This window comes from Jaculus jaculus, chromosome 3, assembly GCF_020740685.1.
Source record: "Jaculus jaculus isolate mJacJac1 chromosome 3, mJacJac1.mat.Y.cur, whole genome shotgun sequence".
Taxonomy (NCBI): domain Eukaryota; kingdom Metazoa; phylum Chordata; class Mammalia; order Rodentia; family Dipodidae; genus Jaculus; species Jaculus jaculus.
The window spans coordinates 165205086-165217495 of record NC_059104.1 but is presented as its reverse complement, the minus strand read 5'-3'; the positions used below and the strand labels follow the sequence as shown (position 1 = coordinate 165217495).

General features: G+C 41.8%; 1 protein-coding gene across 1 annotated transcript in view; it reads left to right on the top strand.

Annotated features, from left to right (window-relative positions):
• The window catches only part of Aamdc (adipogenesis associated Mth938 domain containing), a 30990-nt gene extending 23136 nt beyond the window's left edge, over nt 1-7854 (top strand). Inside the window, exons 3-4 of the mRNA XM_045145603.1 lie at nt 2354-2449; nt 7669-7854. Of these exons, the coding sequence (XP_045001538.1) occupies nt 2354-2449; nt 7669-7809 (237 nt within the window). The 3' untranslated portion in view covers nt 7810-7854. The remainder of the gene's footprint in view (nt 1-2353; nt 2450-7668) is intronic.
• The last annotated feature ends 4556 nt before the right edge of the window (nt 7855-12410 follow it).

Here is a 12410-nt window from a genome sequence, read left to right as displayed (position 1 = left end):
AGAGAGACTTTGTTTCAAAAAAGATGATGGTATCTTGGGAAAAAAAAAAAAATCCTCTGGCCTCCTCACAAGTGTGCACACATGAGCACACACGAAAGGATATTTCCTGGGGAAAGAAGTTCTAAAGTACATTCAATATATTAAATCAGAAGTAAAGCATGTTTTGAGTTCAAATACCAGCTCTGCATTTGACAAGTGTCCTTTGACCAAGATGCCTATTTTATTTTATTTTATTAATTAATTATTTACTTATCAGAGAAAGAGAAACAGAGAGAAGAGAATGGGGCCTTGAACCACCACAAATGAACTCCAGATGGATGTGCCACCATATGCATCTGGCTTATGTGGTACTGGAAACCTAGGTCCAGGCAAGAGCCTCAACCACTAAGTCATCTCTGCAGCTCATTATTTTATTTTTGTTGTTGTTGTTGTTTGAGGTAGGTTACCCCAGGCTAACCTGAAATTTACTGTATAGTCTCAGGCTGTCCTCAAACTCACAGCTATCCTCTTACCTCAGCCTCCCTATTGCTGGAATTAAAAGCATGTACCACCATGCCCAATTATCTTTTTAAAAAATTTTTATAGATATTTTTATTTATTTTTTGCAAGCAGAGTGGGAGAGAGCCAATTGTGGTGGTGCACACTTTTAATCCTAGCACTTGGAAGACTGAGGTAGGAGGATGACTGTGAGTTCAAGGCCAGCCTAGAAGTACAGAGTGAGTTCCAGCTCAGCCTGGGCAACAGTGAGACCCTACTTAAAGAAAAAAACAGATTGGGGGGTGGGGGGAGATAGGAGAGAGAGAATAGATGTGCTAGGGCCAAATGCATACACCACTTTGTGTATCTAGTTTTATGTGGCAGTGAGGATTTGAACCTGGGCATTCAGTCTTTGCAAGCAAGCAAAGCTCCAGCCCCAAGATGCATATTTTTTAAAAATGTTTTTTGTTCATTTTTATTTATTTGAGAGCGGCAGACAGAGAGAGAAAGGCAGAGAGAGAGAGAGAATGGGCACGCCAGGGCCTCCAGCCACTGCAAACAAACTCCAGACACATGTGCCCCCTTGTGCATCTGGCTAATGTGGGTCCTGGGGAGTTGAGTCTTGAACCGGGGTCCTGAGACTTCACAGGCAAGCGCTTAACCGCTAAGCTGTCTCTCCAGCCCAAGATGCATATTTTTTGATGAGCTTCATCTTTCTTATCTGTAAAGCGAGAATGAATGCTTTTGTTCTGTTTTAAATATCACTATACAGATGGCATAGAATTAGTTATATAAATGCTTTATGAAAACTTTAACTGATCCAGGCAGGGTGTGCATGTCTATAATCCCAGCATGTGTATGTAGAAACAGAAATTGAACCTCGGACCTTGTGTTTGGTAGGCTAGTGCTCTACCAACTGGTTTACCCCCTCAGCTCCAGGATTCTGATGACATTTTTCTAAAGTCCAAATCTTAACATGGTGTCAATTTCTTTCTTTTCCTGCCATACCTGTCACTGTGTATGAGTCATACTGAATTACTGTCACTCCCTAGGCTTTCTTTCCTGTGAGCCTTTAAACATGCTATTCAGTATTCTAGGGATGACTTGTTTCACTGATTTCCTTTAACCTGACTAATTCCTCCTTGTCTTTTCAATCTAAGCTTAAATGTCATCTCCGCTGGGATACTTTTCCTAAGAGCCTGCCCTGATTTCCAAGGCGCCCTTGCTCGACATCCTCACTAACCTGAACTCACTTTCCTGTGGCACTTGCAGAAATTCTAAAACTCCCTGCCAGGAGTGATGAAGAAATCATAAAATCCCAGTGCTGCAAAAGAAGGCCAGCCTGAAAGTAAAATCCTGTCTTCTGAGCCAGGCGTGGTGTGGTGGCGCACGCCTTTAATCCTAGAACTTGGGAGGCAGAAGTAGGAAGAATGAAGTGAGTTCATGGCCACCCTGAGACTCTAGTGAATTCCAGGTCAGCTGCTAGAGTGTGAGACCCTACCTCGGAAAAAAAACAAAGGGGGGGGAGGGGTAATCTTCTGTTTTTGTTCTTTGTTATTCCCAGGACCCAGAACATGCTTGGCATAGAGTAAACCATGGTAAAAATTTCTTGAATGAATCCATACGAGTGCCCGCTGAGGGGGCTGGAGAGATGGTTGCAAAGCCCAAGGACCCAGGTTCAGTTCCCCAGTACCCACCATAAGCCAGATACACAAGGTGGTGCATGTGTCTGGAGTTTGTTTGCAGTGGCTGGAGGCCCTGGCATGCCCATTCTCTCTCTCTCTCTCTTTCTCTCTCAAATAAATAAATATTTTAAGAAGGAATGTCCATTGAGAGGAAAAATTGGTACCTTTCTGCTTTCTCTTTCCACATCCAGCATTCTCCTGGTGTGCAGCCTGCAGATGTGAAGGAAGTTGCTGAGAAGGGTGTACAGACCCTTGTGATTGGCCGGGGGATGAGCGAGGCTTTGAAGGTAGGTTCTGGTGTGTACAGCATTCTGAAGGATGGCAGTGATCTCTTGGACTTTAGCTTTCTAAAAGGGATTTCCTTCACTAGCATTCACCTCTGTACGTCATGCACCCTCATTTTGTTGAGCTGTAAGTGATCTAGAAGGAATATTTTATTTAAGAAAGAGTAAGAGAAAGAGGTAGATCAAGAAAGAGAGAGAGAGAGAGAATGGACACACAAGGGCCTCTAACCACTGCATACTCCAGATGCATGTGCCACCTTGTGCATCTCGCTTTTTGTGGGCACTAGGAAATTGAAACTTAACTGCTGAGCCATCTCTTCATCCCCTATTTTTAAATTTTTTTAAAAATATTTTCGGGCTGAAGAGATGACTTAGAGGTTAAGGCACTTGCCTGCAAAGCCTAAGGACCCAGATTCACTTCCCCAGGACTCACATAAACCAGATGTACAAGGTGGCATGTCTGGAGTTGGTTTGCAGTGGCTGGATGCCCTGGTGCACCCATTCTCTCTCCCTCTGCCTCTTTCTCTCTCAAATAAATAAATAAAGATTTTTTTAAAATATTTTATTTATTAGCCAGATGTGATGGTGCACACCTTTAATCCCAGTACTTGAGAGGCAGAGGTAGGAGGATTGCTGTGAGTTCAAGGTCAGCCTGGGGCTACAGAGTAAGTTGGGCTAGAGAGAGACCCTACCTTGAACCACCCCCACCAAAAAAAAAAAAAAAAAAAAAATTACTTTGCAAGGAGAAAGAGAATGAATTGCTAGGGCATTTTGCCTCTGCCAACAAATTTCAGATGCATGCACGCATCACTGTGTGTTTCTGACTTTATGTGATACTAGGGAGTTGACCCTGGGCTGGCATACTTTGTAAGTGGCTTTAAGGGCTGAACTCTCTCTCCTCTCTCCAGCCCTCTGCCCCTGCCCCCCACCTTTTTGAGGTAGGGTCTTGCTGTAGCTCATCCTGACCTGGAATTTACTATGTAGTCTCAGGACATTGTCAAACTCACAGAGATCCTCCTACCTCTGCCTCCTGAATACTGGGATTAATGACGTGTGCCTTCACACCTGGCTGATTTTTTAATTTTTTCTTGTTGTTTTTTGTTCATGGTGTGTGCCCCTTGCCACTGTATACAAACACTTTATGCTTGGACCCTGTTTGCATCTGGCGTATGTGAGTGACTTGAACATTGAATCTGGGCCAGCAGGATTTGCAAGCAAGCACCTTTAACCACCTAGCACCCCAGTTTTTAAAATTTTGATACTACTTTATTTATTTAGAGACTGGGGGAGGGGAGAAGAGAATTGGGCATGCCAGGGCCTCTAGCCACTGCAAATGAACTCCAGACGCATGCGCCCCCTTGTGCATCTGGCTTTTGTGGGATTTGGAGAATCGAATGTGGGTTCTTAGGTTTTGCAGGCAAGTGCCTTAACCACTAAGCCATCTCTCCAGCCCTACTTTCCTTTATTTATCTATGTGTTTGTTCATTTGGTTGAGACAGTGTCTCATGTATCCCATGCTGGCCTGGACCTCACTGTGCAACCACAGATGATCATGAAGAGGAAAGAGGGTCAGCATTCCCTCTGCCTCCTGAGGGCTGGGACTGCAGGCATGCGCCAGCTCATTCCTTTTCCAGACAGTGCTGGCGTTGGACTGAGGGCTTCATACGTGCTGTGCAAGCAATTTCTCAACTGCACTGCGTCCTCAGTCCTAGTTTGTTTTGTTTTGAGACAAAATTTCCCTGTGTAGCTATAATTAGCCTGGACCTCCCTATGTAGACTAGAATGACCTTGAACTTTCTGTGATCTCTTGTCTCTGCCTCCAGAATACTAGGGTTATAGGTGTGAAACACCATGTATAGCTCACTTTTGTACATTTGAAAAGCATTTGTTGTTTCCAGGAAGGGTTCACACTAGCCCAGGATGACCTGGAACTGTAGCCCTAGGCTGGCCTTGAACTCACTGTGATCCTCCTACCTCTACCTTACCTCCTGAATGCTAGGACTAAAGGTGTGTGCCACCATGCCTGACTTGGATAGCTATTTTTTGGTTTTTCGAGGTAGGGTCTCACTGTGGTCCAGGCTGACCTGGAATTAACTATGTAGTCTTAGGGTGGCCTCAAACTCTCAGCAATCCTCCTACCTCTGCCTCCCAAGTGCTGGGATTAAAGGCATAAACCGCCATGCCCAGCTTTTTTTTTTTTTTTTTTTTTGGAGACAGGGTCTATGTAGCCCATGCTGGCCTTGAACTCACTATGTAGCTGAGGATGACCTTGAACTTCTGATCTTCCTGCCTTCACCTCTCAAGTACTAGGATTTTGTAATGCTGGGGATCAAGCCCAGGGCTTCATGCTTGCTAGGCAACCACTGTACCAACTGAGCTACATCCTCAGCATACTTAATAGTACTTCTCCTTCTGTTATTGGACCTATTTAAGTTATATTTTTTACTCCTCTCAGGAAAAAAAAGTAATGCTCAGGGCTGAAGCAAGGCCTCAAACCAGGACTGAAGACATGGTTTATTTCACAGCATTCCTTTTTATATCTTTTTACAGTTTTTCCATGGACAAAGATTTTATGAGCTTTACAAATTCCTTATCAAAAAACCTTCCCATTATAGAGTTTTTGCATTTCAATCATTTCTCAGTACAAAGGACCAGCCAAATGGCTGAAGATACCTAATCTTGCTTACAGGTAGGCTGTTATGGTTAGCTAATGTCTTGCTGCCAGATGGCAGATACACAATCTTACTTGCAGGAAGGCTGCTATAGTTTTGCTAATGTCCTGCGGCCAGAAGCCCAGGGCTATGGATACAAGTCCAGCCAAAATGGCTCCCAACAGTTAGGTTTTGCAGGCAAGCACCTTAACCACTCATCAATCTCTCCAACCCCACACTTTTAAAATTTACATTTTGGGGGCTGGAGAGATGGCTTAGCGGTTAAGTGCTTGCCTGTGAAGCCTAAGAACCCCAGTTCGAGGCTCAGTTCCCCAGGACCCACGTTAACCAGATGCACAAGGGGGCGCATGCATCTGGAGTTTGTTAGCAGTGGCTGGAAGCCCTGGCGCACCCATTCTCTCTCTCTCTCTGTCTCTTTCTTGCTCTGTCACACTCAAATAAATAAATAAAAATGAAGAAAAAAAATTTAAGATTTACATTTTGGGCTGGGCATGGTGGCTCATGCCTTCAATCCCAGTACTCAGGAGGCAAAGGTAGGAGGACTGCTATGAGTTCAAGTCCATTATGAGACTACATAATGAATTCCAGGTCAGCCTTGGGTATCGTGAGATCCTACCTCAAAAACAACAAAAAAATTCAAGCTGGAGAGATGGCTTAGAGGTTAAGATAGTTGCCTGCAAAGCCAAAGGACTCAGGTTCAATTCCCCAGTACCCACATAAAGCCAGATGCACTAGATGGCACATGTGTCTGGAGTTCCTTTGCAATGACTAGAGGCCCTGATGCACCCATTCTCTCTCTACTTATCAGCCTCTTTCTCTTTCTCAAATAAATAAATAAAATATTTAAAAATTTTCCATTTTGGGTTCTTCATTATCCTAAACATTTCTATACCAAAACTCCATTCTTAGACCAGCCCTGGGATCTTGATTATTAACCTTAATTTACAGACATTGAAATAGAGACTTAGAGTTTAATTCTTAGTCAAAGTTACGCTGCTGACAAAGACTTAATCCCATTTCCTTTTCATGAGCTAAGGCATGTGTACTGTGAGGCTTCTGTGAACTTGCCAGTGGTCTTGTTTTCCTGGTGCTGGGGATTGAGCCCAGGGCCTCATACATGTTCATACATATTATATCACTGCCTACAACCCCTGCTCCTCACTGGCCTTTTTGACTTCCTTTTATTTATTTTTTTACACTATATATTTATTTGGTGTACATTATTTTTTTTCTTTTCAATTTTTTTTTTATTAACAACTTCTGTGATTGTAAACAATATCCCATGGTAATACCCTTCCTCCCCCTACTTTCCCCTTTGAAACTCCATTCTCCATCATATCCCCTCCCTATCTCAATCAGTCTTTCTTTTATTTTGATGTCATGATCTTTTCCTCTTCTTATGATGGTCTTGTGTAGGTAGTATCAGGCACCATGAGGTCATGGATATCCAGGCCATTTTTTGTCTGGAGGAGCACGTTGTAAGGAGTCCTACCCTTCCTTTGGCTCTTACATTCTTTCCGCCACCTCTTCCGCATTAGACCCTGAGCCTTGGAAGGTATGATAGAGATATTGCAGTGCTGAGCACTCCTGTCACTTCTTTCAAGCACCATGATGCCTTCTGAGTCATCCCAAGGTCACTGCCATCTGAAAAGAAGATTCTCTACCAAAAGTGAGAGTAGCATTAATATATGGGTATGAACATTAACAGAAGTGCTTACTGGGCAGTTTGATAAGCATAGTATATACATTTAGCCAGACAGCAGCAGATGTTACACCCCTAGGGCTCATGACTACCCCTGTTTTTAAGTTTTCAGTATCAGGGATGTATTCCCTCCCATGGAGCGGGCCTCCCATCCAATTAGAGGGCAGTTGGTTTCCACCATGATAGACGTGCCACTATTGCACCCGTTGGCTCATTTGGCCTGGCTGGCCAGATACAAGGCTTACAGTGCCCACTGTTGAGAAGCTTCACTGGTGATTTCTCTCTTTCCTTTTGAACTGCATGCAGAATGGCTTCTTCCAGCTTTGTCAGCTTGTCTACATGGAGGAGGTTATCAGCTCAGTTACAGCAGGATTTTTCAGTGGCTTTGCAGCCTAAGTATGTGGAGTCTTCAGAAATAGGGCCTTACCATCTATTCCTGGTAGGAAACCAAGGGTCTTGGCAATGGCCTATAATGTTTTGGGGGCATCAGGGACCTCCCGGCCAACAACTGACTGGACCTCCTTTTATTTTTTATTTAGTTATTTTTGGTTTTTTGGAGTAGGGTCTCACTGTAGCCCAGGCTAACCTGAAATTCACTGTGTAGTCTCAGGGTGACCTTGAATTCATGGCAATCCTCCTACCTCTGCTTCCTGAGTGCTGGAATTAGAGGTGTGCACCCTATGCCTGGCTCTTTTAGACGTCTTGAGACTCACTGCCATGTTCTGCACCAGTGACACACTGGATGATTAAGTAGTGACAGATGCTACTGTCTAATTCTGTAGCATGCACTTGACAGAGAATAGCTCTGGGAGCCCTTTCCCCTACTTATCTGTTTTCCTCTTTCCCAGGTGCCTGCATCCACTGTGGAGTATCTCCAGAAACAAGGCATTGATGTGCGGGTTCTCCAGACAGAGAAGGCCGTGAAGGAGTATAATGCATTGGTTGCCCAAGGGATAAGGGTGGGAGGTGTCTTCCACTCCACCTGCTGATGGATCCATAAGAGGAGAATAAATCACCATTAGTGATGTCTGCAATCGTCACTCTCACCTCTCCCCGTACAGCATGCAACATGAATTTTTGAACACTTGCTCACATTGTTAGATGCATGCAAGGCTAAGGCAACATTCCTACTCCTGAGGTTGCTACAAATCAGAAAAGAGAGGTGCTTTCCAAAGTTTAGTAATACAGTAAGTGTTCAGTTCTAAGTTTAAGAAGCTTCAGACAAAAATAAGGATTATACCTTGAAAGGTTTTAGAGCATTAAAATCTCACTGGAGCCTAGCATTGTGGTGCAAGCCTTTAATCCCAGCCCTCTGGAGGCAGAGGAAGGAGAATCATTGAGTTCAAGGCCAGCCTTGGACTACAGAGTGAATTCCTAGTCAGCCTGGGCTAGAGTGAGACCCTACCTCAAAACAAAAACAAAACAAAACAAAAAACCTCATTAGAGTTGATTTGATAGAATGCTTCCCCATTGGGGGCTGGAGAGATTGCTTAGTGGCTAAGGCTCAATTCCCCAGTACCTATGTAAGCCATGCATCTGGAGTTCATGTGCAGTGACTGGAGGCCCTGATGAATTCATTCTGTCTCTCTCTTTCTCTGCCTCTTTCTCTCTCTGTCTGTTGCTCTCAAATAAATAAATAAAAATAAAGAATGTCCGCCTCGCCCGCCTGCACCACGGGACAGGCGGGTGCTGACACCATACTATCTTATACAACTAATGGAGATGAGTAAAGACATGACAAGCCAAGAGGAACTTTGGAAAATGAAACCTAGGAGAAATCTAGAAGATGGCAATTATTTGGGGACAAGGGAGAGTCCAGCATGCTGAAAAGATCCGTGCTTTTACATTTGCAGTCAACCACCCGTGTTGACGAGTTTGATTGCCCCTTAGAGCTTCAGCACACATAGGAACTCTTCCCATATTGGCCCTTGCCACTTAAGATGGCTGCTGTTACAGCATTTCTCACTTTTCTGTACACTCTTCTAAGGGAAGTCATTTACCCTTCAGTAACTTCTCATCAACATTTTATTTTTATCTTTTCATAATCTTTTTAAAAATTTATTTATTTGAGAGTGATAGAGAGAGAAAGAGGCAGATAGAGAGAGAGAGAGAATGGGTGTGCCAGGGCTTCCAGCCACTGCAAATGAACTCCAGACGTGTACGCCCCCTTGTGCATCTGGCTAACGTGGGTCCTGGAGAGTTGAGCCTCGAACCGGGGTCCTTAGGCTTCACAGGCAAGCGCTTAACCGCTAAACCATCTCTCCAACCCTCTTTTCATAATTTTTATTAACATTTTCCATGATTATAAAAAATATCCCATGGTAAATGGCAATATGTATTTCCCTTAACACATTATAAACAAATATACTAGGAGTGCACCCTTTAATAGTTATTGTGAGATTGCTGTGTAAGTTAATAAACACATTTGTAAATACATTATTTGCAGGGGAAACAAATTCTGAGTTGTGGCTCAGAAAAAAGCCTGCTGAATTTATGTTGTAAGCATTACTTAACAGTATAAACCTGAAAAGGCAACAAAAATAACTTCATACTTCCTCATCTCCTTATTGCAACAAATCCTTAACTGGGAAAACCTTACTTCCTTCTCCTTCCACTTCCACCTCTCACTTATTGTCACCTTGTAATATTCAGAGAGCACTTGGTTTTATGGATCTGAATAGAGACATGTTTTCGGATAATCATAGCCCACATACCCTGTAACTTATATTCAAAGGATGGAGTTGTAAAGTGCTTTTATAATATAATATTATTGTTAAAAGCAAGGAGTAACTTTTGTTTTATTTTGACATGGCATGGCCTTAAATAAATATCAATTCAATATGGCAAAAAAATTTTTTTAAAAATCCCATGGTAATACCCTTCCCCACCCCCGCACTTTCCCCTTTGAAATTCCATTCTCCATCATATTACCTCCCCATCTCAATCATTCTACTTACATATATACAATACCAACCTATTAAGTACCCTCCTCCCTTCCTTTCTCTTTCCTTTATATCTCCTTTTTAATTAACTGGCCTCTGCTACTAAGTATTTTCCTTCTCACGCAGAGGCCCAATCATATGTAGCTAGGATCCACATATGAGGGAGAACATGTGGCGCTTGGCTTTCTGGGCCTGGATTACCTTAGTATAATCCTTTCCAGATCCATCCATTTTCTGCAAATTTCATAACTTCATTTTTCTTTACTGCTGAGTAGAACTCCATTGTATAAATGTGCCACATCTTCATTATCCTCTCATCAGTTGAAGGACATCTAGGCTGGTTCCATTTCCCAGCTATTATAAATTGAGCAGCAATAAACATGGTTGAGCACATACTTCTAAGGAAATGAGATGAGTCCTTACGATATATGCCTAGGAGTGCTATAGCTGGGTCATATGGTAGCTCAATCTTCAGCTGTTTTAGGAACCTCCACACTGATTTCCACAATGGCTGGACCAGATTGCATTCCCACCAGCAGTGCAGAAGGGTTCCTCTTTTTCCACATCCCCGCCAACATTTATGATCCTTTGTTTTCATGATGGTGGCCAATCTGACAGGAGTGAGATGGAATCTCAGTGTAGTTTTAATCTGTATTTCCCTGATGACTAGTGACGTACAACATTTTTTTTTAGATGCTTATATGCCATTCATATTTCTTCCTTTGAGAATGCTCTATTTAGCTCCATAGCCCATTTTTTGATTGGCTTATTTGATTCCTTATTATTTAACTTTTTGAGTTCTTTGTATATCCTAGATATTAATCCTCTATCAGATGTATAGCTGGTGAAGACTTTTTCCCATTCTGTAGGTTGCCTCTTTGCTTTATTCACTGTGTCCTTTGCAGTGTAAAATCTTTGTAATTTCATGAGGTCCCAGTGATTAATCTGTGGTTTTATTGCCTGAGCAATTGGGGTTGTATTCAGAAAGTCTTTGCCAAGACCAATATGTTGAAGGGTTTCCCCTACTTTTTCCTCTAGCAGTTTCAGAGTTTCCGGTCTGATGTTAAGGTCTTTAATCCATTTGGACTTAATTCTTGTGCATGGAGAGATAGAAGAATCTATTTTTATCCTTCTGCAGATATATATCCAGTTTTCCCAACACCATTTGCTGAAGAGGCTGTCTCTTCTCCAATGAGTATTTTTGGCATTTTTATCGAATATCAGGTGGCTATAGCTACTTGGGCTTACATCTGGGTGCTCTATTCTGTTCCACTGATCTACATGTCTGTTTTTGTGCCAGTACCATGCTGTTTTGTTACTCTGGCTCTGTAGTATAGGTTAAAATCAGGTTTGGTGATACCTCCAGCCTTATTTTTGCTGCTCAGTATTATTTTAGATATTTGAGTTTTTTTATGATTCCAAATTAATTTTTGGATTGTTGTTTCTATTTCCATGAAGAATGTTTTTGGAATTTTGATGGGGATTGCATTAAATGTGTAGATTGCTTTTGGTAAGATTGCCATTTTCACAATATTGATTCTTCCAGTGCAGGAACAAGGGATGTTTTTCCACTTTCTAGCGTCTTCTGCAACTTCTCGCTTGAGTGTTTTAAAGTTCTCATTGTAGAGATTCTTTACTTCCTTGGTTAGGTTTATTCCAAGGTACTTTATTTTATTTTATTTTGATGCAATTGTGAATGGGAGTGATTCTCTGATTTCATCCTCTGTGTGTTTGTTGTTAGCATATATGAAGGCTACTGATTTCTGTGTATTTATTTTGTATCCTGCTACATGGCTGTAGGTGTTTATCAGCTCTAACAGTTTGCTAGTAGAGTCTTTAAGGTCCTTTATGTATAGAATCATGTCATCTGCAAATAATGATAACTTGATCTCTTCCTTTCCAATTTGTATCCCTTTTATGTGTGCCTCTTGCCTTATTGCTATGGCTAAGACTTCCAGAACTATATTAAATAAAAGTGGGGACAGTGGACACCCTTTTCTTGTTCCTGATTTTAGTGGAAAAACTAATATAGTAAATATATAAATATATAAATATATAATATAATATAATATAATATAATAAATAATATAATAAATAATATGTTGGCTGTAGGCTTGTCATAAATAGCCTTTATTATATTGAGATATGTTCCTTCTATTCCCAGTCTGTGTAAGACGTTTATCATGAAGGGATGTTGGATTTTGTCAAATGCTTTCTCTGCGTCTAATGAGATGATCATGTGATTTTTGTCCTTCAACCCATTTATATAATGTATTACATTTATAGATTTGTGTATATTGAACCATCCCTGCATCTCTGGGATAAAGCCTACTTGGTCAGGGTGAATGATCTTTCTGATACATTCTTGTATTCCGATTGCCAATATTTTGTTGAGAATTTTTGCATCTACGTTCATGAGGGAGATTGGTCTGTAATTTTCTTTTTTTGTTCTATATTTGCCTAGTTTTGGTATCAAGGTGATGCTGGCTTTATAGAAGGAATTTGGTAGAATTCCTTTTCTCTATTTCCTGGAGAAGCTTAAGAAGCTTAAGAAGCAATGGTGTTAGGTCTTCCTTGAAGGTCTGGTAAAATTCAGCAGTGAATCCATCTGAGCCTGGGCTTTTTCTAGGTGGGAGGTTATTGATAAC